The 27,063-nt window shown below is 42.8% G+C and overlaps 2 protein-coding genes across 14 annotated transcripts in view; one reads left to right on the top strand and one right to left on the bottom strand.

Annotated features, from left to right (window-relative positions):
- Window positions 1-28: 28 nt before the first annotated feature.
- Window positions 29-781, top strand: Tomm6 (translocase of outer mitochondrial membrane 6). The gene is made up of 2 exons (XM_020157280.2): window positions 29-237; window positions 697-781. The coding sequence occupies exons 1-2, from the start codon at window positions 110-112 to the stop codon at window positions 779-781; spliced, it is 213 nt and encodes a 70-aa protein (XP_020012869.2). The 5' UTR covers window positions 29-109.
- Window positions 782-6,597: 5,816 nt separating this feature from the next.
- The window catches only part of Usp49 (ubiquitin specific peptidase 49), a 74,939-nt gene continuing 54,473 nt past the window's right edge, over window positions 6,598-27,063 (bottom strand). For 7 of the 13 annotated variants that reach the window (XM_020157275.2, XM_074082198.1, XM_074082197.1 and 4 more), the window contains 5 exons: window positions 14,733-16,125; window positions 13,208-13,412; window positions 9,757-9,865; window positions 9,038-9,243; window positions 6,598-8,145 (listed from right to left, as the gene is read on the bottom strand). In XM_020157275.2, the coding sequence (XP_020012864.2) occupies window positions 7,955-8,145; window positions 9,038-9,243; window positions 9,757-9,865; window positions 13,208-13,412; window positions 14,733-16,097 (2,076 nt within the window). In that variant the 5' untranslated portion in view covers window positions 16,098-16,125 and the 3' untranslated portion in view covers window positions 6,598-7,954. Of the gene's footprint in view, window positions 8,146-9,037; window positions 9,244-9,756; window positions 9,866-13,207; window positions 13,413-14,732; window positions 16,126-18,600; window positions 18,651-27,063 lie in introns of all 13 variants that reach the window. The other 6 variants (XM_074082193.1, XM_074082194.1, XM_074082192.1 and 3 more) reach the window with 2 other exon arrangements.

Raw genomic sequence — 27,063 nt, 5'->3', positions numbered from 1 at the left:
GCTGCGCCCTCTGCCGGAGACCGGAAGTGCCGGAGGCCGGAAGTTGCGCGACAGCCGGCGCCTGTACTGCTCGCGGTCCGGGACCCGAGCGGAGATCGGAGGTGCTATCATGGCTTCCAGCGGCGTGACGGTGAACGCTGCTGGCCCGGCAAATGAAGCCCCAGAGATTCCGGACAATGTGGGAGACTGGCTCCGGGGCGTCTACCGCTTTGCCACCGACAGGAATGACTTCCGGAGGTAACCGATCTCGGGGAGCGTGGGCCCTCGCTCGTGTGCACCTCCTTCATCTCCCTTCCTGGCGACACCGGCATCGCCGGAGTTTTTTGTACGTTAGCTTCAGTGGCCTCTTCGTGTTCTTGGCTTAGATCTTTGACCGGGAGAATTCCCGTGTGGCAAAATCGATGTCATGTGGCAGACTGTGTATAGGGTGTCATCGTGACCCTGGGGTCTGGGGAAGAGGCGGCTCGAACACAACCGGCTTCTCGGCCCTGGTAGAGTGCCTAAGGCCTTTCGTTTGGCCTTGCCCCTATTGGACTCAGAAATGAACGCCACATTCCCGTACGGGTGTTGAGCAGCGTACCCTGTAACAACCATTTGTCAGCCATAAGAAGTGACGGGAAACCTTTCTCACAGTATTTTTCTTTAACCATGGTAGTGATTCAGTGACCACAGGATTAATCTGTGTTCTCTATCCAGGAACTTGATCCTCAATTTGGGACTCTTTGCTGCCGGAGTTTGGCTGGCTAGGAACCTCAGTGACATTGACCTAATGGCCAAGTAGGTAAGCACCTCTCTGCCAATCTTAGGAGTTCGAGAGAAGGCGGAGAAGCAGTGATTTATATCAGCTATTCATGAAATGTAGGAAAGAGAGGATGTAAAATCCTTGGCTATTCCTAGTTAAATGTGTTACTTTTTTTTTTGGTGATCCTGGGGTTTAAACTCAGGGCCTTGCGCTTTCTAGGCAGGCCCTCTATCACCTGAGCTGCACCACCAGCCCCAGTGTGTTTCTAGATATTTGAGAGACTTGAATCCCTCTTTTCCTCCTGTGTTTTTCCATTTCTAATGCCACCTTTCATCTGATTGTAGACAAATGGAGTTCCTGTGCTGTATCCACACCTTCCAAAAACAGAGCCTACCATCTGTGACCACCACAAGATAAGGCTGGATGGCAGCTGAAATTTCTCCTTCCTTAACTCCCTTCTCTGGTCAGCAGTCAGCTTTAGCTGAAGTGTTGCCTCTGTTCTATAAAGTTCTGTACATAGTTCCCAAGTTTCTGCAGGGGTGATCCTTGTTCATGTCCTAAGGAGTAATAGTGGTGTTTTAACAAATATTTGAAATAAAGACTACACACTGAGACAGGCATTTTATTCTTTTAATAAGAAACTTCCGCTTACAAAACAAGGTGTAAAAAGTCAAGATTTACAAAAATCATAAAAACATGATTTCTATTTCACGCTCAAAAGAGACAGGAACAAGTCCCAAACATGGATTGTAATGGAGGTTGTTGGCCTCATTTTAAAAGACAGAGAGGTGGAGACTGCAACCACCCACTACACGTCGATGCTAACATAACATGAAGCTTATCACTGAGGCATTTCCACTGTTGAGTAGTACTTGGGAAAAGCCATTTGGTGTTGCATAGCATTTCAGTGCACCAGGTGGGTTTTCCAGGCACCAGGGAGGCATTGTTTTTGGAACAGAGTGAGGTTTGGTGGTAGCAAGAGGGCAGATGTGGAGGCAAGGTGGAAGGAAGCTGCTTGCTTCTTTCATAGGGAAATAGAAGCTTTCTGACCCTAAAATTCATGCTAGTGCCACTGTCCAGGGGCTTGGGGTTCTTTGGAATGGTATATGGAAAGAATTGGCATGGAAAGACTCATGTAGCTATAGAGAGGTGGAGACAGATAGGTAGTTCTCCATGGTAACTGGTTTCTAGTTGACTTACTCTACTAGGCATTTTTAGAAATAGTGAGTTTATGTGCCAGGTCTCCTATGGAACTGGTGTGGGATTAACAGACATAAATTAGAAAGGTGGATCAGTATAACCGAACGACAATGCAGTAATTGTTACACATGTTGCCATTAGTAATTTAGTGCTTAGTACCTCTACCACTAAAGGTGAACAGGACAAAACAGCCTTTTTGATCTTGCTGGCAGGAATCTCGGTAAGCTGTTTGAGGACTGGAGGTGTAACTCAGTGACAAAGCGTTTGCTTTGCATGCACAAAGCCCTGGGTTTGATGCCCAGGACAAAAAAGGAAAGAAGAGGACAGCTGTTGAGATTTCTTTTCTTCTGTGTTGGAAAGGTGGTGAGATGGGGTGGGAGGGGCACACCATTCTCGTGAATACTCATAGATCCTGATAGGAGGAACAAACTATGAGCTTGTGTGAATTCATGCCTGGAGTTGGTTTAATATTAAACAAAACTTTTTTAAAGTCTATGCTGGGATAATAGGTGCTCTGAGGGGTGTATATCTTATTAAGATGAAGGATGGTCATGAATATGAGAGCAGTACTTAAATTTGAAGCTATCACCTCTCCGTAAGTGGTGACCAGAAGGAAATTTGTAAGCCACAGCATAGATACTGAACCCCTTCAGACCACTGCTAAAATGAAAAATACTAGCACCTCCTGATCTTTATAGGACTGAAACTTACATCCTTAAAATTTACTACTTGATCTACTCACAACTGAACAGTTTTATTTCATAAAAATTTAGGAATGAAATTTAGATCCTTAAAACTTGCTACCTAATCTACTCACAACTGAGTAGACAATCAAAATCCGGCAAGAATTAACACATGGCAACTTTCAAAAGCATAATTCAAAATTCACTCAAAATTTAATGGTTATTGTCAAGTAACAGTATTTACTATATTGGCTTTTGTTAAAAAGAATTTTTTTTCGGTACAGGGTATTGAACTCAGGACTTTGCACTTGCTAGCCAAGTGCTCTGCCACTTGTGCCATGCCTCCAGTCCTGTTGATTGGCTTTTAAAGCCATAATGTAGATTGGGTAAAGTTTCATTTAAACTGGCTTAATTATTCAAAGTGATAAGACTTTAGTAAATAAAGCTTCCAAATCTACAATTTTCAAAAGTTTTGAGAGATAATCCTTATTTCTGTGAATGACAATTCTGGCTTTCACCACTGCCAATACAACATTCTCCCTAGGGAAAGTCGTTTTTAGATCCTGACACACTTTTCAGTCCTGGCTAGTTAACATATAGTACTTCAAAATATCTAGCTATAGCTAATTGGATTTTATTTTTTGCAGTGCTGAGGACTGAACCCAGGACTTCAAGCATACTAGGCAAGCACTCTACCACTGAGCCACATCCCCAGGAGTTAGTTGGGTTTTAGATGAAATATGCCAGGATAAGTACAAACAGATAACCCACAAAAACAACTGTGTGGTTCAATGCTATAGTAGCAATATGTGGGTTGAAAAAGCACATAGTAGTCACAGCCCTAGACCAAGAGAACAGCTATTAAACATGAAGGATACAAACGAAATTTGCAGTCCTATTCAGAGGGCGCTTTTCCATTTTAGTCCTAACAAAAAGAATAAATCACTAGGGAGATGTATATACTTACCTGGTAAAAACTAAGTGGCTCTAGGAAGTTTTACCCCAAAGATACAACTCTCCACCTACTTAACTAGGCTGAGGAACCCCGTTATTAAATGTGCTTTGAATGGCAAGCTTTTAACCATCTTTTGATGAAGTCTGATGAGTTCAGTGGAAACCTTAGGCTGGAGTGAAAAAAAAACAGGCTGTGAACTGCCTTGCATCGAGCAAGCTGGGTCTTCCTACCTTCCACAGCCATTCAGCACATCCCACTCAGCACCTGCCTAGAAAATCGTGTGAGGGGGCAGGATGGGGGCTTCGCTTTTGCCTCATTCCCTTTGTGTATTACACAGTGCACTGACTTGCCTTAAATCTAAAGGTTCACATATAGGGGATTGTTATCTATACTGCTTCCTGATATTTTGTGCAAAAGAATGTCAGAATCAGTGAGGGTACCACTTCAGGAGGAATCATTTTTGTTTGGCCTCTACCATAGGTTGCCCAGCATCATTTTCTTTTTTTGCAGCACTGGGATTTGAACTCAGGGCTTCGAGCTTGCCAGGTAGGTGTTCGATTGCTTGAACCATACCTCCAGCCTCAGTCATGGTATTAATAAAGACTGAAAAAGCCTTTCTTGATCATTTGTGCTCTCCTGACCAGCTGGAAAAGCAACCCTTCCATTCATAAGCTATAACCCCAGCTAGGGAATACTAACACATTCAGGGAGGGCAACTTGGACTTTTTTCCTAGCCCAAAAAGGCCGGAGTTAATGTTTGGAACATACAAGGGGTAGTGAACAACAATGGCATATATAGTCCATCTAGAAAGACAGCCATTTGATAAATTACTACAAATACAAACAGTTTGGACATTAACAATAACATTTTGGAACTTGCTGGTAAGAATAATTTGCATTCACATACAAGAGATATGAAATGCTTTTTAAAAATCTGTAAGACCAAAAGTTCTTTAAACACTACATAAGACCCATTTGCCACTTGACATGACAAGAAGGAATCCTTTCCTTTAATCTTTTCAATTTCATGCAAACCATAATTGAGTACAAGGCACCAAATTTTATGAATTGTATAAAATTAGTTCACAAAGCTTTATCAGTAAGTAAAACAAAGTCCCTTTCTCCCTCATCCACCCTCCACCCACCTCCCACCTCCCACCTCCATCTCCCACCCAAGTTTTCGTTCTGCACTATGCTAGGGCATGCCGCACTGACAGCCAATCCACCTCATCAGTTTTTCCTTTGTACTTGGATGGAGCTGCAGGCATAGCTAGAGTAAGGGAACTCATACAATCATTGACTCTAGAAGCCTTGCAATTAAAAACAAAAATAAACTCTGCTATTGAGTCCATAGGACACATTAACACTTCTACAGTTTCCAATTTACTCATGACATTTTAAGAGACATCTGGAAATCCTTTACCTTGTGCACTGCTCTTCACCATCCACCCCCACCTCCAATGCTCCAATCTTGGTCCAAGAGGGCAAGAGGGGCTGTATCAATGCTGGCGAGAGCTCTAGCCACCATTTAATAAGCGCTTCAGTTACTGGCTGCAGAGGGCATCCTTAATATTGTTACACTAGTATGGGTACTGGTTTCAGAGGCAATCAACCACAAGTATGTGGGTCAGGTTAAATTGAGGTAAGAAATCTTTTTTGAGGGCCAGGGTGCATTCATCTTGGCTGGCTACAGCAGCAAGTAAACACGCCAACCGACTACAAAGGGCTCCTGGAATGAGACTCTCACCTACTTGCCCTGGGAGAGAAGCAGGCCTATGAAGATTCAGGGAGATCTTGGGTTTAATTTGGCAGGAGCTACTTAACTTCTCTACCTGTTCTTTTCTGCTCTTTAGAATGTTTCAATTCATGTAAGATGCAACTGAGATAGTCATCTACTTCCAACCTGTAAATAAGTGAAAGGCAAAGGGACATTTCCCTCACAAAAGTCCTTGGTTTATGCAGTGACGAACTTTCTTCTGTAATAATCTCCCTAAATACTAATTTGATTACAGCGTCTAGTGCTGCTGCTTCTGATACCTGAGGTGTCTGACGATAGTGGGGCCCTTCGTGTGTAGCTCAGTGGAGACTCTGATGCTGGTTTCTGTTCCAACTCATTTTAAGTGATTTTCATTAACTTGATATATGGGTGCTCAGCTAAGTTAAGCATTTTTTTTAAACAAAGTCCTTAATCTGCTTAACAATTTTTATAGTATTTGGCATAAAACTATTTTTAAAAGTTAAATTTGAAGATCTTTTAACTTTCCATTACATTTTTATGTTTTTAAATAAGTATTACCCTCTGGACAGTCGGAGGGGTGAAGCAGATGCTCTATTATTCCTTCTCTATCTTGAAGTTCTCTTTCTAGAATAATAAACATAGGATTCAAAATGAGGCACGATTCAATTTCCTTTCAGTTTTATTCTCCGTAGCTTTTTCTTTTTGTGCTTGTTTTTGAGACAGGGTCTCACTATATAGCTCAGGCTGACCTCGAACTTGCAATCTTCTTGCTTCTACCTCCTGAGTAGAATTACAGGCATGTACTTATAATTTCCAATTGCCACAACAAATCATTACTAGTCATGCCAACTTAGAAAGGTGGGCCTCAAGAGTACAGCTTCCTATCAGAGCCTCTGGCACCATGGGCAGCTGGGACACTTTAAAACAGTGTCCAGGAGAAGGGGAGCCCAGGCAGAGCTTGTACAGAGAAGCATGCAGTAGACAATATAAACCAAATAGCATAAAAATGCCATACGCTATCGCTTCCAAATAAAAGCTAAGTATTACAGAAACCTCACAGTGTTGGAAAAAGCAAGTTTAAAAATATAGTCACTCCTTCCCTATCAGGGTGAGCCATTTTCCGTCTGAATGTCCTCCACGTGTCAGTCCTACAGGAGCATCCATCCCAAATGAGGTCAATGGTGAATGCTACCCTTGTGTTTGGGAATGTGGCTCATGATAACTGCTAAAGCTAAGACCTCCTTCAGCCTCACTTTCCCCACTTCCCACCCTCCCCAAACTCCCTCCACACCTACTCCCTTCAAGTGACAACTGTACTTCTACCAGAGTTCAAACCTTAATAGGAGATACTCAGTCAAAAGATAAGTACCCACAAGAACAGGTTGGGGCTCACTGTGGCAGTCACTGCAATGAGAGCTGGGGCTTGCCTTCAGCTGCACTGGCAAGTGTGAGTGAAGCACTGAGAAGGGAAACTGGTGCCTGATAGGGAGGAAGGGTTTGTCCAGACAGTCTCATTCCATTTAGAAACTCAACCAGTTAAAAAAGAAAGATATATTTCACTAGCACCAGAGAAAAGTACAGGGCACTTTTGCTTTTCTGTCTGATGAACTGAGGACAGGTGGGTGAAAGCAACAGTTGAGGGTAGCAGAATGGAAAGGAACAGGTCAGGGCCATCAGCAATGAACTGGACACACAGAAGTAGATTCCTAAGCAATAACCACACCCTAGGAGAGCAAAAGTTCCCATACCTTGTGACCACCAATGCTCTGCTCATTCTCCAGGTGTGAGAAAGAAGCTGCAGGCAAAGAACCTGCCTGTACATCAAGAATGGGCAGTAAGCCCTGCTCATCCTGAGAAAACCTCAGACAACTGACCCACAGACCAACCTAAGGCAAACCACAAGCTTGTCCTTGACCTGAACCAGGGATCTGCTACAGAACTGGAAGAGCCAGGAGTGCCCTTTGGCTTAGCATACAACAAAGAACATGTGCTACTCTATAGCTTCCTTACTTGAACTGTTGACTGAATAGCAGCAGCAGCCAGGGAGGGGACGACATATGAAAGCCCTCCCATTCTACATGGGGAAATCGCTTCATGCATCTCATTCTACTCTTCAATTGCTATCCCTTAAAAAAGGAAGTATGCAAGTTTTCGACCCTTGAAGTTCACTTCCTTTGTGGGAATAAATCACACCTTGGAACCATCCCATCTAGCAAGCTGCCAGCCAAAGGCCCTACCTCATGGGCTCTGTCCAGCACTGCTCACATTGAGAGCATTCTTGTGGTGCTACAAGGAGGTCCTGTTAGTAGGGGCTCACATAACAAAGAGAAGACATGCCTGCTCTTCCCCTTTCCTCCACCCAGATCCCTCTATATTCACAAGCAACTGACAAAAGAATCTTCATAGAAGTTACTCCTTTTGATTCGTTTTATGAAAGGAGGGAATTTCCAAATGCATTCAAAACAAAGTGACTACAAATTTTATGACAGGACAGGAATCACCTAGCACCTTCTATTCTAGACCCAGTGAGGCAAACCCAGTAATCTGTTCCTGCAGTAAGTCTTCTTTCCTATGAGAGGAAAGATGTATGGGCATCAATAGATTCAAAGCAAGCCAGTCTTTGACATGTGCCTCCGTCAGGGGAACGGCTGTGGTTTGCTTTCATCCTTGTTGCTGGACTGCACCTGAGCTCGAAGTTGGGGTTCTGAGATTCTTGCATTGCCCTGCACTGTTCTTTGAGTGTAAAAAAGAATGTAGGCCTGGGTTTTGCACACTTCCTCGACACTGCATACATTCAGCTTTGAGTCATTGCAGTGGACCCAAAAACCTAGGAAATCGAAGGAAAGAGAGAGAAAATGACTACTCAATTTATATTTCCAGTCAGCAGCAAAACCAGGAGATGAAGAAAGGGACAGAGGAATTTGGAATAGAGCCACCCTTTGATTACTGGTGGGGAGGGAAGGGTCAAGTGAATGAAGCCAAATTCCCTGTAACCACTGGCTTTATCTCCATCAAATTCAACCACAAAGACTGCTCATAGTATCAAATGAGTGTAAATTTTGTCCCTGTTTTGCTTGGCCTTTTTCATTGTCCCTTAGAACCTTCCACAAAGCCAGCCAAGATACTGGGGACTAAGCAAGGGGAAGAGGAGGAGAACTGGAAATAGAAAGGAGTGATAATGTAAACTAACAGGAAAGAAAGGTATTTGTTCACAGGCTCTGGCTGCCCCCAGGGCACTACTGAAAACTCATCTGCAGCAACTTTGACTCAGGACAGTAGCTGGGAGGGGACAAGGACTGAAAGCTCCTGTGGAGGAGCCTATGCTCCCCCCACACTTCCCAGGGTAAGGGAGGCAGTGAGACACTGAAAGGGCTGAATAATGTTCTCACCTTTATTCTGAGCAAGGCTAGTGAGATTCACAGCCTAACCAAGAAGGAGGCTGAGGTCTGCAGTAGCACTACCATAGCAACAGTAATGTGCTAGGCACTGATGTAAGCACTTCTACAAGAGTCAGTTCCTTTTGATCCTTAGAACAACCTTATGTTGTTACTTAGTATATAGCCAAAACTAATCCAACTATCATAATTCTTTCCACTGGATTTAATGTATATAATTTCCCCCTAGGTGACCCAGGGGATGGAAATAAAAGGAAAGCAAAAAAATGTGAACAAACAAACCCTTTTCCGTGTCCCCCACCCCACAGAGTAAAGCGCACGCACCTCCCTCTGTGTTGTAGCAATAGGCTGTGTAGTGTCCTGAGCCAAACCCCTTCCCGTGATGCATGACCACTGCGGAGAGATCATAGGCAAAGGTTTCTTTGTCAAGAGAGGAGAGCATGTCCCTGCAGCAGTAAGGTTCCATGGTTAATACCTGGTCAAAGACGACATGGACCCCAATCTTCTCTCGATGATTACGGCCAGACCACCTAGAACATGAACACAAATTTCTTACTAGCGAAGACTGGTATATGTGACCATGGGTAGAACTAGGTAATCAGAGAAGTGAGAAAACGTAACCTTTCAGCTTTGGTGTTCCCATCAATAAAATGGTAATAATCAATGTCCACATACATTTTCTGTGAATGTTCTACCAAGTACTCACACCTAGAAATGCCCAAACAAGCAATTCAGGCAACAGTCTGTTTACGTTTCCGCCCTGCCCTTTCCATAGATTATTTTACACTTCATCCTGAAGATGAGCTCCTAAGTCCAAACAAGGGTAGATGAGCTTCAAGCACAGACACCCAGTGCAGGCTTGACAATGAAACAGGGCCACAGAGCAGAAGCCCAGTCCTGTTGTCCTCAACATCAGCTTGCCTTACTCCCCATGAAATATTTAACATCCTCCCAACACTAAAGATGACAGTTGTCCTCTCCAAGCCTTTGAGGCAGTTAGTCCCACAGCTCAGAGTCACCTGCAACTCTCAAAGCAAGCTCACCTGAATCTTTTAAGATGCAGCCGGAGGACCTGAGGTAGTCTGTAGATCATCAACTGCTTTCTAGCTTCACTCAGAACAAGGGGTTTTGGATTGGATTTTCGTCGTTTGCCTACATGATTTGGGAAGGTATAAGACATAGGCTGAGTATGAGGAAACTCATTCTTTCCTAGCTATGACAGAGACAGTGACTTGACACTAAATAAATATACATTCTTATTTCTCAATACTTGATCTTCCATTTAGGGGTGGGTAGCAATGTGACCCTTTCCAAGACTGCTTTTCCTAGCCTCACATTTCTGCATGGTCCAGCTCTGGACTTCTGGCTAAGACTGAAAGGACTGTGTGGCACTGGGGATGGCTGCTTAAAGACGGCTGACTCAAGGCCAGGTACAGTGGTACACTCCTGTAATCTCAGCTACTTGGAAGGCAAAGATAGGAGGACTGTGGTCTGAAGCTGACTGGGGCAAAAAGTGTAAGAACTATCTGAAATACTTAAGGGGTTGGAAGCATGGCTCAAGTGATAGAGCACTTGCCTAGCAAGGCCCTGAGTTCAAATCCCAGTACCATTTAAAAAAAAAAAAGGGACTGACTCAGCTGAAGATTCATCCCTTTGTTCTTTCCACAGTTTGCTAGAATTCCAGAGTTCCTCTGGGGCCACAAAGTAACCTTGAATGAGGATGGAAGCCTTGTACTAGGATATTAAAACAGAAAAAAGAAACATGGGTCCCTAATGAGCATTCAGCTACATGACAGCTCCTAGATGTCCTCCAGACTTCTTTTAATAACAGAAAAATAAAATTTTATCTCATTTTAATTTACTGATGTTTGGGTTGACTGTTACAAGCAACCAAATCTAATCCCAATATATCTATTTTCAAATTTTTGCCATCAGCAATTGGGTTGGTATACTCCAGATGCTACGGAGTTATCGATGGATGGATTTACTGATGGCTTATAATGGATGGTCACTGAACAGTGTGCACAAAGAGTTGAACATACTAGGGTGCCAAGCCTTTAATATATTTATCACTTACATTATGATGTAGTATAATATAACTTTTAAAAGGCCTTTTGTTTTTGCCAGACAGGCCTAACTCATTTCCTGCTCATAGCTAGTTGTTTGCTAAATGAGCAAGTTATCTAAAACTCTAAACCTCAGTTCTCTCACCAGTAAATAGGCCAATACTGCATATATTTAAGGCGTAGGAGCAAAGATAAAAAGGATAAGCTTACTAAAAGACAGAATATTTGTATACTTTCTCTCCCTTGTGTTTTTTCTTTTCTTTTTTTTTTGAGACAGGGTCTCACTATGGAGCCCAGGCTGGTCACCAACCTGTGATCCTCTCGCCTCTGCCTCCTGAGTGCTGGGATTACAGCTATGTGCCATCACATCTGGCTTAGAGACAGAATATTTGAACAGATTTTTTTCAGTATGTGCTTGGGGGCACATACAAATGTTCAGAAAATAAAACTTTGCTGGTTCTATGTTTTTACGCTATCCCTCATTTATGAAACATGCTTCTTGGATAAAAGCATACGTACTAGACGTGCAGGACAGCTAAGTCAGAACCAGCGCTCTGATTCTAATTTTATTTCTAAAGGGGAAATGCATTTCTAAATTTTTTAGTAAATAAACAGAGGAAATGAAGTGTTCTTAATTTGCACCTGAAGCCTTCTCTATAACTATTTGCTGATAAAAGGTGAATGGATGGGAATATAAAATAGTGCTCTACTGAGGTGCCTGCTAATTGTGTCTGAGCTGTTGCTACCACGGTCTCAGTGTCCTGATGGCATATCATAGTTTTCTGTGACAACAGGAGGTGGGGATATTGCTGCTCGTAATGGATTGCATCAGAAGATGTATGCACGCAGAGAATCTGCCCAGGGCACGCACTCATGACATGTCAGGGCACAGACAGAAGGAGTGTCAAAGAGGGACCTGGCCCTGTTTTCCATTCCTGATCACCAGATTTTTGAAAATGACTGCAGCTCTGCTTGGGAACCTGGCAGTGACTGCCACCCTCAGCAGAGGGAGTATGTGAGCTAAGATGAAGACAATGTAGAATCCGGCTTTGTTTCCCTAAAATGAAATCCACAAAGAAAAAGAAATTACTGATTCAATTGGGATTGGCCAGTTCTGTCTCTATTTGATTAAGGTAGCCTCACAGACACACAGAAGACTGATGACTTGGAAACTTTGCAAGTAACAGATCAATGTATCTCATTCTTTCACCATGGTTTTGTTTCCCTGCTATTATTAGCAATCCTGATAAATTGCTACATCAGGCAACCAGAAAAGCAATCCTTTTTCATAAAAACAAAGAAGAGTATTTCTTGCCTGACTTTTATCATGATTCTTCAAAGAACAGGTTTCCTACAGGTTACTATTTTAAAAAACCATGTGGAAAATATATTAAGTGCTACTGTAAGATTTTTTTTTCAGGACTGGGGATGTAGCTCAGTGGTTTAGTACCTGCCAAACATATGTGAGACCCTGAATTTGATCCCTAGCACTGCATTAATAATAACGATTTTTCCAAAACTTATAATCCAAACTGTTTCATGGCTTTGAATGGTCCTTGCACCATCCATTAATTTTACATTTTTAGTTCCTGAATCTTTATATGCCATTAAAACCAAACATGACTTTCCACGTATTTGCTCTGTATGTTCTCTGATCATGCTGGCTTAGCAGAAGCATTAACTGTTAACATGGCAAGACAGAAGAGCCCTGCGTAAGACACTCAGGTAGCCATGCAACCCAACTTAAAATTAAAGCAATGACACAGAAATTCTTACTTGTGATTTTTCTCTGAAATGCAAATGCTTGTGAGGAAAAAACAATGCAGAGAATGTTCATGAGACTACCCTGAGCACCTGAATCTGTTGCTTGGTCCTAGTGTACCAATCATGAGCATCACTTGTGATAGACTTTAAATCTACTGACTCAATACAAAAACACACTTTTCTGATTCTATAGCAAGCAGGCTGTGCCACCTGAATGTAGATCAAATAAGAATTGTCAGGCTCTACATTCACGAACTTAAGCAGGGCTCCAGCAGCACTATGGAGCTAAGTACAAACATTCTCGGAGCCCATGTTTCAGGAGCCACTTTCACATACTTCACACCTAGTAACAACTAATGTCAATCAGAAGGGTTCAAAGGAGGCATACCTCCTAGGCCTTTTCCTTTTTTTGCTGGGGATCAAACCTAGGACCCTGTGCATGCTAGGCAAGTGCTCTACTGCTGAGCTACTTCCTGAGCCCTAGGCCTTTGTTTTAATACAAAAAGTTCATATTGCTTATTTTCAGAAAGTGGGGAAGAAAAGCTCTTTAAAAGATGGTTTAAACAATTTATTCAGTGTTACTTTTGGGGCCAAAGCAGCACCTTCAATTATCTTACAGGTGTAACCCTGCCTCCCCATGCCCAATTTTCCACATAGTACTCACTGTTACACTGGTCACAAGCATAGATTCTCCCTTCCAGGGCCTCTGTCTCAGTGAACTTGGCCAACATCTCCGTGAGCAGGCACTCTGTCTGATTCAAAGGAGCAAACCCCTTTTCTATGCAGTGATAGCGTTCAGGGAATTCCAGGGACAGATCCCAAAAGGGCTCAATGGTATTGGACTTGTAATTGCATGATATACACGTGACCTAGAACGAAGAGATTGGTTTGAAGATTATGTAGTTTCCATTGCTTCCCACATGCAATTTTGCTTGCTTTATATAGGACACATCACTTTACCAAAAGTAGGTATATAATTTTAAAAAAAACATCATATTAAAATAACAAACAGGGCACTGGTAGTGCACACCTGTAATCCCACTATTTGAGAGGCTGAGCCAGAAAGATCTGGAGTTTGAAGCCAGCCTGAGCTATATAGAAAGACCCTGTCTCAAAAAACAAAACATGAAAAATTAACTTTAAAAATGAGACAGAACTTTAATTAAGAGAACTGTAGCATATTACATCTGGTGCACATTTCTAACTATGTAAAACTAGTTACATATTGGAGAGCACAGACATTACACCCAGGGTGCTCTCTCTTCTCCATTACCAAAGCCTGCTCTCCCACCAAAGGCTGCAGCAGCAGGGACTGCCAGTTACAGTGGAGGCATTCAAGGAGTCAGTCGGAGAGAGCTGCCAGGTGGCTGCTTCTCTCACCCTGGAATTCCTCCTCTTGCCATGGCCATTCTCTGCAATCAATGGGCCTCTTTTTGCCCTTCATTCTTGCAGTACCCCTACCCTTATCCCTCTATCTGCAGACTCAAAGTGCTGTGATTAGACTTCGTACTTTTTTTTAAGCCTCAATAAACTTTCTTTTTCCATTCTACTCATCAGTCTTTCAAAAAAGCAAAAAGCCAAAGCAAAACCTCAGTATTTCAGTGTAGTGGTTTTACACATCTCCTAAAATCTATAAAAATTCCCATTCTGCACATTCTCCTAAGTCCTTACCTAAGAATCTTTCCCAACACGGCTAAAGATCCAGGGAATGAAAGGTGCTAGGGAACAGGAAAGAGCCTTGCTTAGACCTGTACCATGCTCCCAGCCAACGCCCTTCCTTGCAGGTGCAAAAGGAAGAATGCTCTTTCAAACTACTATAAGCAAGCTTACAGGTAAACTGTTCAGTTTCCCAATCTAGTTAAAGGACGGGATGGCAACAATGGGCAATTCTAACAATGAGAATACTGTATTACCCATATCTTCAGTAACAGTTAAAAGACATTCACTGAAAATAAGGTGCTATGACCAGGCACACTAAAAACCTGCCCAGGAAGAGTAAGCAAGTTCACCAACCATCACAGTGTATAACAACAGGTACAGCGGCCACCCTCAAACCTGCACAATCCCAGAAAATGTTGGTTATCCCACCAGCCCAGGAATCCCTCGAGGCCTTCACAGGGAGCCCAACTGCCACCCGAGTCTCCCTCCGGGGGCGGGGTGGGGCCAGGGTGGGGCGGGCCGACACTCACCTGACTGAGCAGCTGTCCGTGGAATATGGTGTTGACCACCTTTAAGACCTGCTTGGTGAGCCTCTTCTGGGAGAAGGGGATGAGGATTCGACGAGTGGAGCCCTCGGCCTCGAGTTCCTGCTGCACTTTGTGCAGGAGCTCGCAGAGAAATTCCTGTGCGTCCTGCTGGTCGTAGCCGCGGAAGGCAGGGATCAGGCTCCACACCGAGTGAAGCATGGCAAAGGGCGACACCAGGGCCCACTTCCCGGACCACATGACTCGGAAGAGGGTGTGCAGTTCGTGGCAGAGGGAAATGTGCTTGGAGCTGGGTTCCTTGTTCTGGATGAGCTCCAGGCTCCTGCTGATGGAGGCCCCGTTCCAGCAGAGGCCCTCCCGCTCGCACGCGTCGGCCCTGTCATTTCTGGCTGACAGCTCGGGGGCGGAGGCGCAGCCGCTGGGCGGCCTGCCCGAGAGCTGAGGCTTCCCGTTGGTGGCTTGGGGAAACAGGTGCTCGGAGGTGGAAGGGTCGAGGTTCAGGAAGCATTCCCGGAACTTCTGGAGGTGGCTGAGCACCTGGAGGATGGAGTTCATGTAGCAGGTGTTGCCCAGGTTGCGCAGGCCCGTGACGCCGGGGGCCACGGTGGGCAGGCGGCGCGGCTTGAGCGGGGCGGCGCTGGCGCTGGCGGGCGCGCGGCGAGGCGCGGCGAGGGCGGCGGGGCGCGGGGCGGGCCCGGCGCGGGGCGCGTGCAGCAGCAGGCGCGCGCTCTTGCGCGGAGGGGCGCTGGCCAGCTCCTCCAGCAGCCGCCGCTTCACCTCGCGCCGCCGCTGCCGCGCCGCCTCCTTCTTGCGCTCCAGCGCCTCCTCCCGCCGCCGCTGCTCCACCTTCGCCCGGCCCCGCGAGCTCTTCTCGAACCACAGTCGCAGCGTCCTGGCCAGCAAGCGCTGGCGCCGGTGCCACAGAGCCGTGAGCATCTGCGGCTGTCCCTGAGGAGTGCGCTGCGGCGGGACCACGTCCTCCCCCGAAGCCATAGATCGCAGCGTCCGTCCGCGTCTCACCGGCTGGTCCTGCTTCTGGCCCCGGACCGCCAGGAGGGAGCTTCTCAGCAGCTTCAGGTCCCCCTCCGGGTTGTCATTGAGCACGTAGTCCTTGCACAGGTAACAGAACACGTAGAGATCCCGGACCTCCATGGCCAGCGGGTGCCCCGTCTCGTCAAAGTGTTTCAGCGCGTGGTCCTCAATGTAGCGGCCGCAGGCCACGTGCGAGCACTTGAGGCAGGCCCACACCGACTCGGTGGTGCCGCAGTCCAGGCAGCACCACTTCTGAGGGTTCAGGATGGAGTGGTCCTGGGCGAGTCGTAACCGCCCCACATGTTTGCATCTATCCATGTCTCAGAGCGGTCGCCACTCTCCTAACCTGGCACCACACCACCCCCCCAAAGAAAAAAATACTTTGAGCAAAATATTCTCCTATAGAGAGGGCATTTCAACTCAAAACTCATTAGTTTTTGATTCAAAGTTGGTTCCTTTTGAAAGCTGAAGTTTTCTGGTGTTTCAAATACCAGTAGGAGAGATGAAGAAACTCAAACAAAAGGGCAATCTCAGGTTGATTACAATGTAATTCAAAGCAGAGATACAGGGTAAGGTAAAGGTAAGACAAGCGTTTTCTACAAAATATCACTTTTATGACAACTAAGGAGGTATACCTTGAGCCTCAATTTAAATACCACTTTAAATGTGTCCTTCTGAAAAGAACATTTACATATTTGAGTGTGTGGTGGGACTGGGGTTTTGAACTTGGCCCTTGCAAAGCAGGTGCTCTACCACATGAGACACACCTTCAGTCCATTTGCTCTAGTTATTTTGTAGATGGGGTCTCATGATCCTATGGATATCAGCCTCCCAAGTAGCTAGGATTACAGGCGTGAGCCACTGGTGCCAGGGGAACATTTACATCTTATAGAAAGAATGGGGAAAATTTCACCTTCTTTACTAAAGATAGGTAAGAAAGGAATTAGGACAAGAGGTGGAGTGACTACTGGAATTTTTGTATTTAACTTAGCTACCAAGACAAAAGAAAAAAAGCAAGAGGTTTGCCAGATGGCATATATGAAGATGCTTTTTTAAACAGTGGTAACACACAAATCACTAATTTCTCTGGATGTGTTTATCCATTTTCTGACTAGATATAATCTCCTTCTGAGAAATCACGTGTTATATTTGTTTTATTCTCTTATAATGCCAAGACCTATGAGTGCTCAACTCTTAGTGATCAAAAAGTATTATCAGGCTGTGCACCAGTGGCTCACACCTGTAATCCTAGCTGCTCAGGAGGGAAAGATCAGGAAGATAGAGGTTCGAACCCAGCCCCAGGCAAACCTATCTCTAAAAATCCATCACAAAAAAAGGACAGGTGGAGTGGCTCAAGGTGTAGGCCCTGAGTTCAAGCCCCAGCACCACAGAAAGAAAAAAGAAAAGAAAAAGGAAAAAATATTATCAGAATTCTCTCCCAAAGAGCTGGGGATATAGCTCTGATAGAGCACATGGACTTAATCTCCAGTACCAAACAATTACCCTGACATACAGTCAGAAACAGAACTCAACTATTTTTGCTTATTTTTCTTATGGCACAGGAAAATCAAAACACATATACATTAAAAAGATGGAATAGACCAGGCTCACACCTGTAATCCTAGCTACTTGGGAGGCGGAGATCGGAAGGATCATGGTTCAAGGCCAGCCTGGGCAAATAGTTCCTGAGACCCCCCCATCTCCAAAATAACTAGAAGAAAATGGGCTGGAAGCATGACGTAAGTGGTAGAGTGCCGGCTTTGTAAGCACTAAGGCCTAAGTCCCACCAAAACCCTAGAACCACTGCATTAATCCAGTAAGTTAGGGATGACAAACTCAGAAATCAAAGAAAACTTTATTTCAGGATGGTGGAGTGGCTCAAGTGGTAGAGCACCTGCCTAGCAAGTGTGAGGCCCTGAGTTCAAACCCCAGTGCTGCCAAAAAAAAAGAATTTTATTTCTCAAATTCCTCCCAGCTGTCTAATCGAAATTTCTGCAATGATGCAATATTCCCTATCTCTGCTGTCCAATATCACAGTAACTAGTAATATGTAATCACCAGGCATTTGAAATGTGGCTAGTGGCTGTGGTTTTAAGACACAGCACATACTGTCTTTAGCTCACTCTGCTCTTCTGTTTTTCTTTCCTTTGAAAGAGTTAGTACTTGCTGAATAGACTCTTCTTATAACTCAAAACCTTATGTGTGGCAAATCCATTTTTGCCTTGGTGGATCTTCCAGAATTTAATTGCCACCAAGATCTTATCCTGTGAAATACAGCAGAGAGTCACATCCTACAAAGAGGGAGTATTTCTGTAAACAGGAATATAGCAATACAACACCAGAGCACTGATGCCTTACAGAATCACCTCCTGTGCTAGAGAAAATATTCTGCAATGCCCAAAAGCCAAATTGGAAAAACACTAAAAAGCCAACCCACACCCTCTCTGTGCAGACCTGTCAAACAGAAACGGAACTTTGGAAATTCTTCTGATTTCATTTTCTGATCTATAAATCTGCTGATCATGCACATCCTTTCCTGCACATTTCCTTTTCTCATTACATATCTGTCCTGGTGACTCACTAACCTGCCATATGGCAGAGTAAATCCATTCAGTAAAACACAGGGCTACTTTGCACCTCACCAATGATCTAAGCTAGGCAGACTGGCTTCTCTAGAGGAAAAATGATATCGGATCATGAAATGGAAATCTCCCAAAAGTGACACAAAAGAAAAACACTACCTTAACCAATATGTAAGATAAAGAACAAAAAGAACATATCTCAGATAGGCTCAGTTCAAGAAAGAACAGGTTTAACTCACCTCCCATACATGCTCTGACCACATTATTTCAGAACAAGGCCTCATGCCTGCTAACAGAAAGAGGAATTCTATTGTATATTTCTGACCTGTACAATTTCCCTGCATATCCTCAAAGGTCATGATAATTCTAACATTCCACTTAAAACATACACCATCCAGTGTGACAGGTACCCAGTATTCAAAAGAGACAGCAATGAAGTGTAATTGGGAAAGAACAGGATTTGGCTGAATAGTTCTACATTTTAAATAGATCAGCCCTTTATTTATAAATGCCCTGCACACCCTGAATTGATTTGCATATGGGGAAAGTAAACGTGACAAAATATTAGCATTTGCTTTTTTAATTACCATAGTTTTATTTAAAAAATCTGAAAAACTGGAGCTAAAAATCATAATCACTATTTTAAATAATTCTGTTATAAAAATCACTAAGTATTAAATGGGAAGATAATGAAATCTTTTCAACTTTTGACTTTTCTTATGATGAGGAACTTCCAGATTTATCCCATCATTTTTAAAAGTCTCTGTATGAACATTATTATCACTGTAAAAAAAATCTATAGGCTTGAAAATACGATTTTCAGTTGGATTATTCTAATTAGTCTGAAACAGCAAATTTCTTATCACATCTTGAATTAATAACTATCATCAGAAATAAAATTTCAACAAAAACAAAATAGGAAAAAGGGGGAATCTACAATATGGAGGAGGTTTCTATTTTCCGTCTCTCTCATATTTTTTTTTCTCAGTTCTTAACTAAGGACCATGGAGTAATCCTGCTTGATCTTGTTGAGACCAAGTGGCATAAATTCCTGCTTCAGAGAGAGTAGACGCTATGGTAACATGCTGACAGCCTTCATTTACATAAAAGAATACTAATTACGTGGTATCATCAACATCTGTGCTTCTGTTCACTGCCATATGTGACAGCACTGGGTATTTTAACCCTTCCACTCACTAAAAGTACCCAGAATTGCATCTACCACAAAACCTACAAAGACCACTTGAAGAGACATGGTAAAGAAATTCTTTCAATAATAATTTTAAAAATGAATTCTTTACTAACTTTTTATTTCCAAGAGATATGAGAAAATATAATTTACTACCAATATATAATTGAGAAAAAGTATTTAAAAAAACAAGGTAGATGGCTGGTGGAGTGGCTCAAGTGGTAGAGCACCTGCCTAGCAAGCATGAAGCCCTGAGTTCAAACCCCAGTACCACCAAAAAACAAAACAAAAGGAAAAAACGAAACAAAACAAAACAAACAAGGCAGAAACCACATTAAGAATTAGTACTACCCCAGTACTGCAAAAAAGAAAAAAATTTAGTTAATAACCCAAAGGGAAGAATGCCACAGTGTTACTTAGGACTTTAAAGGTCTTTAAGTTCAATGATGACAGTAGCCTGAATATATTTATTTATTTTATTTGTGGTACTGGAATTTGAACTCACGGCCTACACCTTGAGCCACTTCATCAGCCCTTTTTTTGTGATGAGTTTTTTCAAGATAGGGTCTCATGAACTATTTGCCTTGGCTGGCTTTTTTTTTTTTTCATGGTGACCCAGAAAGGGTTCTTGGCTGGCTTTTTGAACTGTGATCCTCCTGATCTCTGAGACTCCTGAGTAGCCAGGATTACAGGTGTGAGCCACTGGTGCCCAGCCTGAATTGTTGTATTTATGGCTAAAACAGAGACTAAAAGTAGGCACAGACAATAAGAAGAGTAGGGATGGGGTGGTCTGAAGGGGCAGTGTGGGGTAGGTAGAGTCTGCTGAATGGTGGAGTGGCCTCAAGGCTGCTGGGCCTCTCCTTTGCCCATCATTACTATTCTTTCTCAGAGTTCAGAAGCTCTGATGAAATATGTTCTTTGACTCTTGGACCAGAGAACTGGAACATCAATTTAAACGGTGGTTCTTGGCCACAGGTGGTGGGCACTGAATGTGCTCTCACTCAGTTGCTGTCAGTACTCAAACACTGATGTTCAAGAATGAGTCTCATCCTGGGTCTCTGCACATTTGGGGTCATGCCAAAGTGGTAGGGTGTCATTTGCATTAGGATCTGTTTTCTTCAAAAAGTAAAAGGAGTAGATAGAGTTCATCTAGGGACTGGGCCCAGCACACAGCACTGGTTTGCCCATGGGAAGAGGCCATCCTGCCATGATGTAGGATAATGACAAAGATTGATTGTTCAGCACTTGTCATCTGACAGCAAATAAGTACAAGTGCTTTGCTGTGCACCAAATACCATCTGAGCCAGAACTGGGTCTCAGACATCCATACTATCGTTCTCTGCTCTCATTTGTTTGCCTCCTTCCTCTTGCTACAAATACTCCCAAGTTTCTTCCATCTAAGGAGAGACAGAGATGGAGTCAGAGAGACACAAATTTGCCTTGCCTCTAGATTATCTGTGACACTCTGTTTAGGCTCTTTCTTCTTTGCCAAGAGTAATGTGCAGACCCGGCATGGTGGTACATGCCTGTAATCCCAGCACTTGGGAGGCTGAGCAGGAGGATCAGGATTCAAGGCCAGCCTGGGCTACAAAGCGAAACCCTGTCTAAAAGATAAAACAAACAAAAAAAGTAATATGCACCCTCCTCTCCCTTACAGCTTACTTCTTAATGCCTCTATTTCAAGAGAGCTATTTTCTCCACAGTCACTGGCAGTTTCCTTACAGCTAAATTCATTAGCCTTCTGTAATTCTCCACCCACATTTATTCTGTATTTGGGCACTGAATTTTCTCCTGAACTTTTTTGTTGTTGTTTTGAAATAGGGTCTCACTATGTAGTGTCAATATAAGCCCGGACTGGGCTCAAACTCACGATCCTCCTGCCTTAGGTTCCCAAGTGCTAGTATTATAGATGTGAGGCCTTCATACCCACCTCTTTCCTGAACTTTAGGCTACTGTTCCCATGTGGTTTCTTCCTCTCTCTAATCAGTCCTCGTTTTCACATGTCTTCCCCCTTCCTTGACAGGTAGGCTTTCCTTAAGCTTTTGTCTTCAGCTCTCAATTTCATCTATTCCTAAAACCTCAAGGATCATTTCAATACAGGATTATGTGCGGGCTTTTGGTGGGACTGGGGTTTGAATTCAGGACTTCACACTTACAAAACAGGTGTTCTACTGCTTGAGCCACACCTCCAATTCATTTTTGCTCTGGTTATTTTGGAGATGGGGTCTTGAGAACTATTTGCCAGGGCTAACCTAAAACTGCAATCCTCCTAGATCTCAGCTAGGCTTACAGGCATGAGCCACCAGTGCCCAGCTAGGATTATGTTTTTTAATTCCCACAAGTATTTAAAAAACTGAGCTATAATCTACATAGTGTAAAACTTACCTACTAATAAAGCAGACAATTAAATTTTTAGTATACACAGAGTCCCACACATATTTTGGAATATAAAATGCTTCCATTTCATTGCAGTAACTTAGTCTCAGATTGATTTTCACATCCTACCACCTGCATTGTAGTACACTACTATTAGTGATTCTTGCAGGATGAAGCTCTGGCACATGTTTTGTGCTTTTCTGTTTCAGTGATGATCATACTCTGTACTACAACACCCTGTTTCATCCAGGGCTCCTGGTGAGCAAGATCAGTAAAATGACTGGTGGGGGATAAGAAGATGCCATCTGAAAACAAAGCTAAACTAATGGCCTTTAAGGGACTAGACTTCTTGATCCATTAACTCAAGACTCTTGCCAATGACATCTGTGCCTAAAATTTAACTTTTTTTTCCAGAACAGTAGTAGACTGAGGGCAAGGTGGCAAAGAAGACTGCTTTTACGAAGTTCAGAGGAATTCTGAAAATATACTGGGAGACCAGATACATCCATACATGCACACATATACTCGCTCTTAGAAATGACATCCCTGACTGGTGCAGAGCGGTGGAAACCAAAAGTAGAAAAACAGGTTGCCTGTGTACTGATTATGCAGGTCTGCTTCAAGCTTAGGAGTTTGTTGGGTGGAACACTTGTCTAGCATCCTCAAGGTCCTGGGTTCCATCCACAGCACCGCAAAAACAAACAGACAGAGAAGTTTAGTAGTTTTGTTGTTCCCAGATCAAAGGGACTTACTTGCAACAACCAGGTGTTGGATCTACGTGGAAGCCGTCGATGGTGCTGACGTTAAAACAGGCACTGTGTACACTGTGAACCACCCCAATAGCCTGTCCCTGATCTATCCCACTGCTCAAGTCCTGCGATTATCAGTCCTCTCACCAGTCCGGGGAATTAGCTCCGTCCACACCTCAGTCAGCTAACCTAACTTCCCTATGCATCCCAACATATGAATGCTCCAACCTATGGAAGAAACATGGCATCACAGGTCAAGATTTTCCTTGAGCCAAGAAAAATTACTCTATGCAACAGAATCCTCCTCTGTCAATTTGCTACTTCTTTTTATTGAAGATATGCATTGTACTCTGTTATACATATGGCCTACTGGCATACAGACAGATTGGCAGAAACCACTTCAAACGGGTATATAACTCAGACAACTCAAACTACTTCCTGTGTTTCATTCTGCCTAGGATCACTACCATTACTATTAAAAGAGTTTCTCTAAAGGCAAGAGAAAAGATTGTGTAAGAATGAAAAGATTTCCCTATTAAACATATTTTTTTGAGATTGGTATTTTATGTTTCTGAAGTGGAACAGGAACTCAGTTAAGTAGGGGAGTCAAAAACAGGACTGGGTTTATAATAAACCCAGAGCAGTATGTGCATATCTGTAAGCTGGTATTTAAGATATCTTTGTAATAACATCTGTAAGGGGAAACCAGGAGCACTCACAGTTTTTTGTTTTGTTTTATTTTAGCATGATCTCCATGACTGGTAATAAAGCAAATTCCAAACTGTTCTCTCTTGCCACATAGAAAAATCCTGTTGCTATCACTGAGAAAATCAGGGTTTACCCTCAAAAAAATATGACCATAGGAATCATGGTTTGTCCCAACACCATGTTCTCCACAGCAGCAAGGCAATCATAAAAAATGTATACATATGTATATACCGGTGTCAAAGTATATACATATGTCAAGCCTTCTTGAATTGTGCCCTTTAAATATATGTGGTTTACTGTATGTAAATTACATCTCAATGTAGCTGTTAAAAATTGTATATACACACACACTAGTAATTTTCTCCTAAGGAAATAACAGATCCAGGAAGCAGCTCGTTAAACAATTAGTTAAAAATTGACAGGGAACTTTGTAAGTTTTCTTATAAGATTGACAACACCTGTGCACTAAAAGCAGAACAATCAGACTTCTCTGGTGTGAGGCAGTAAGAGATTCACGGTAGCATCACCTATCAAGCCTGAGCCCAGTGAAGCCATAACATCCAACTACCAGGTTATGGGAAATACAGGAGACAGGAACATTCTACCACAGGCTGCAATTAACTGAATCATCAAAACACAAGTGGAAAATGCTATTGGGTCAATGGTCTGAATTCTGTAACAAATAAATGGCATTAAAAAGGGAGGTGGGGAAAGTGGATCTGCCTACAGATGACCAGAAACCTAGAGGCCTTTCAACCAAATACAATGCGTGCTTATTGAGATCCTTTGGTTTGCTCAGAGCAAGTCAACTATAAAGAGAGATTTTTTAGATAATTGAGAAAATGTTTTTAATGTCTCTAGCCCTACCAGTAGAATTAAAAAAAAAAAAACAGCCTTATTGAGGTATGACATACAATAAACTGTTTGAAGTGTACAACTGGATAAATTTTGACATATGGGATATACTTGTGAAATCACTACAATTAAAATAGTAAGTATTTGAGGTGTGGTGGAACATACCAGCACATGGGAGGTGAAGACAACAATAGCAAGATGAGAGAAAAGGAAGAAAGGAAGAGAGAAGAGAAAGGAGGGAGAAAGAAGGGAGAGAAGGAAGAAGTGAAGGAGGAAGCAAAAGGAGGGAGGGAGGGAAGAAGGAAGGAAGGAAGAAAGGAAGGAAGGCAAGCAGGCATCCAACATCCCTAAAGTTTATTAGTGACCCCCTTTGCAGCTCCTTCCTCAGCCTCCCTTTCCACTACCCCCAGTTTACAGTTGGAGAAATTAGAACATAGAGCAAGTATTAAATGACATTAAACAATTATTAGTACAATATAATAGTACTGTGGTTATATTTTTGAAATATTTGTTTGGTAGCAATAGCTCTGAAGTGTTTATAGGTAAAATATCATGACACATGGAATTTGCTTTAAAATACTCAGAGGGAAAAAAGTGGCAGGAAGACAAAATAAGATTGTCAAAACATTTACAATTGTGGAGGTTGTTGATGGTTGCATGGGATCCATTAGACTACTCTCTTTACTTTTGTGTATGCTTGAAAAGTTCCATGAAAATATCTTTAAGGACAAAATGCAAACATTATCCTCTCTGACAGTAAGAGAAAGCTTTAGGATATAAGCCACTCACTCACAAATTAGCCAGGTTATGAGATCCCTTCATTTCTGTCATCATTTTACCTTCTTGACTTTGCAATTCACCTGCCCAGCCCAGTGCACACAGGAGATCAGTGTAGTGCAGCTTTCCAGGAAGTGTGAGTCACAGAAATGCCTGTATGGGCCTTTAGTCTGGGCCCCCAGTCTATCTTTCAGATTCAGATGGCCACTTCTTTGCAGCTCCCCTCCAAAACTTTTTTCAGTAACCTCACCACAATTGCGGATTTTTATCCACAATTTTGTCCACAATATTGCATGCATATCTCTCTCTTTTGGATAAAGAGCCATTTCAGTCAGTCTGCTGAAACTCCCTTTGCTTAATCTAATGTTGCCTCATTCTGAAACTTCTTCCTTCACTGGGAAAGGAAAACCCCACCTTTTCACAAGTCTGCTCCTTCCTCACTAACTCTAGTCATCCAAACGGGAAGCAGTTCATCTTAAACCTTCGTAAGTCTTCCCGCAGTATGAGTCTCAGCAAACAGTAGCACAAAAATTATACTTTCAAAAGTTCATAGATTTTGTTTCTCTGACCCTACTCAGATTAAGGTTACTCTTGGTCTCACATGATGTTTGGTTTGACAAAATATGGCCACATGGATGCAACGCTATTCTCATTAACACAGCCAACAGGTTATTTGTTGGGACTTTGGAGTGTATTTTCTCATGATGTGATGAACAGCCCTTGGTCTAGTTAAAACCCAGAATACGTCTCTAATAGAGGACAAGCAAACTAGTACTATCACTATGGAAGCTAACTACCAAATGAATTTTCTCTGAGAAAATTAATTCAGACTTGCAATTAAACAGACATGCTTTCCCAGCTGCAGCCTAAGCAGTGGATTTGGGAATCTCCCATCTCTTCCTTTCTCCACACGGCTGAAGATGGCTTCCATTTATATGGAAGACACAGCTATACATTAGAAACTGCCTGTGGAGAAAAAAAGGAACAATTTCTGTGAATAGAAAGTAAATCTGACTAAAGTTTACAGATGAATCCTCAGGCCCAGATGCCAGTGTTGGTTATTTTGGTGGCTGTCCTACGAAATGGGAACCCCGTCTTCCTCATGTGCTACATTTCAAAGCCAGCAGGACGCTTTAGTCCTGTGTCTCCCACTCAGCACACCAAAGCAAATCTGCAGGACAGAGAGAGACCCATCATATTTTGCATGAGTACAGACACAACTTTTTTTTTCTTTTACCCTTCTACGTTTTATTAGTGTATATTAATTGTATATAGGGGAGAAACAACTTTTAAACACTTGATTTTAAGAACAAGGATGATAAATGCCAAAGATGAGCCAAATATACAGGAGTGTTTGTTACATGTACAGTAAAGGAGAAGACTGGAAACTACAAGGAGAACATTCAGGTACTTTAACAGTGAACAAGTTAAAAAAATTAGAAATCAACCCATATGATGGAAAACAGCAGTTGAAAGGGGAGGGGGGTGGACTGTGAATAAATGGAGAGAGGCAGGATTGCACAATTCAAAATACAGTATGTGAAAAAAGCAGAACAGTGTAATGGGTCATGAGTATAAAAAGAAAAAGACACACAACTCAATGCAACTTAGAAAATAAAAAAGAAACTAGTAAGAAAAAGAAAAAGAAAGAAAGAAAACTAGTAGCACCATATGCCCTGTGGGAAGCTGGGGTGAAGATGGAAAGGACACTGCGCATGTTACCTATTTCAAAAGGGCTAAGGCACTGATAAAACTCAGTGTTGCAACGGTCTTAAAAATCTAGGCATTTGCAAGATGAAGTTAAGCAAAGAGTAAGTATGTTTTCATTAGGAAATAAAAGTTTCAGGATAGGCAGTCTGATGACATTTCTGGTGTACATTTATGGTATATTCAGCATCTAAAGAATTGTATTCTAATAGCACTAGTCATTTCCAAAAGAACCCTCTCTCACCCCTCCTCTGTAAGCTTACAATGGGCAAAGTGCAGACCTCTTTGCTTACTGCAGAGTGCTAATACAGCAGAGCCTCTGTCAGTCAAGTGTCAGTCAT

Source organism: Castor canadensis, chromosome 8 (assembly GCF_047511655.1).
Source record: "Castor canadensis chromosome 8, mCasCan1.hap1v2, whole genome shotgun sequence".
Classification (NCBI taxonomy): Eukaryota; Metazoa; Chordata; class Mammalia; order Rodentia; family Castoridae; genus Castor; species Castor canadensis.
This window is presented reverse-complemented; position numbering and strand designations above follow the sequence as displayed.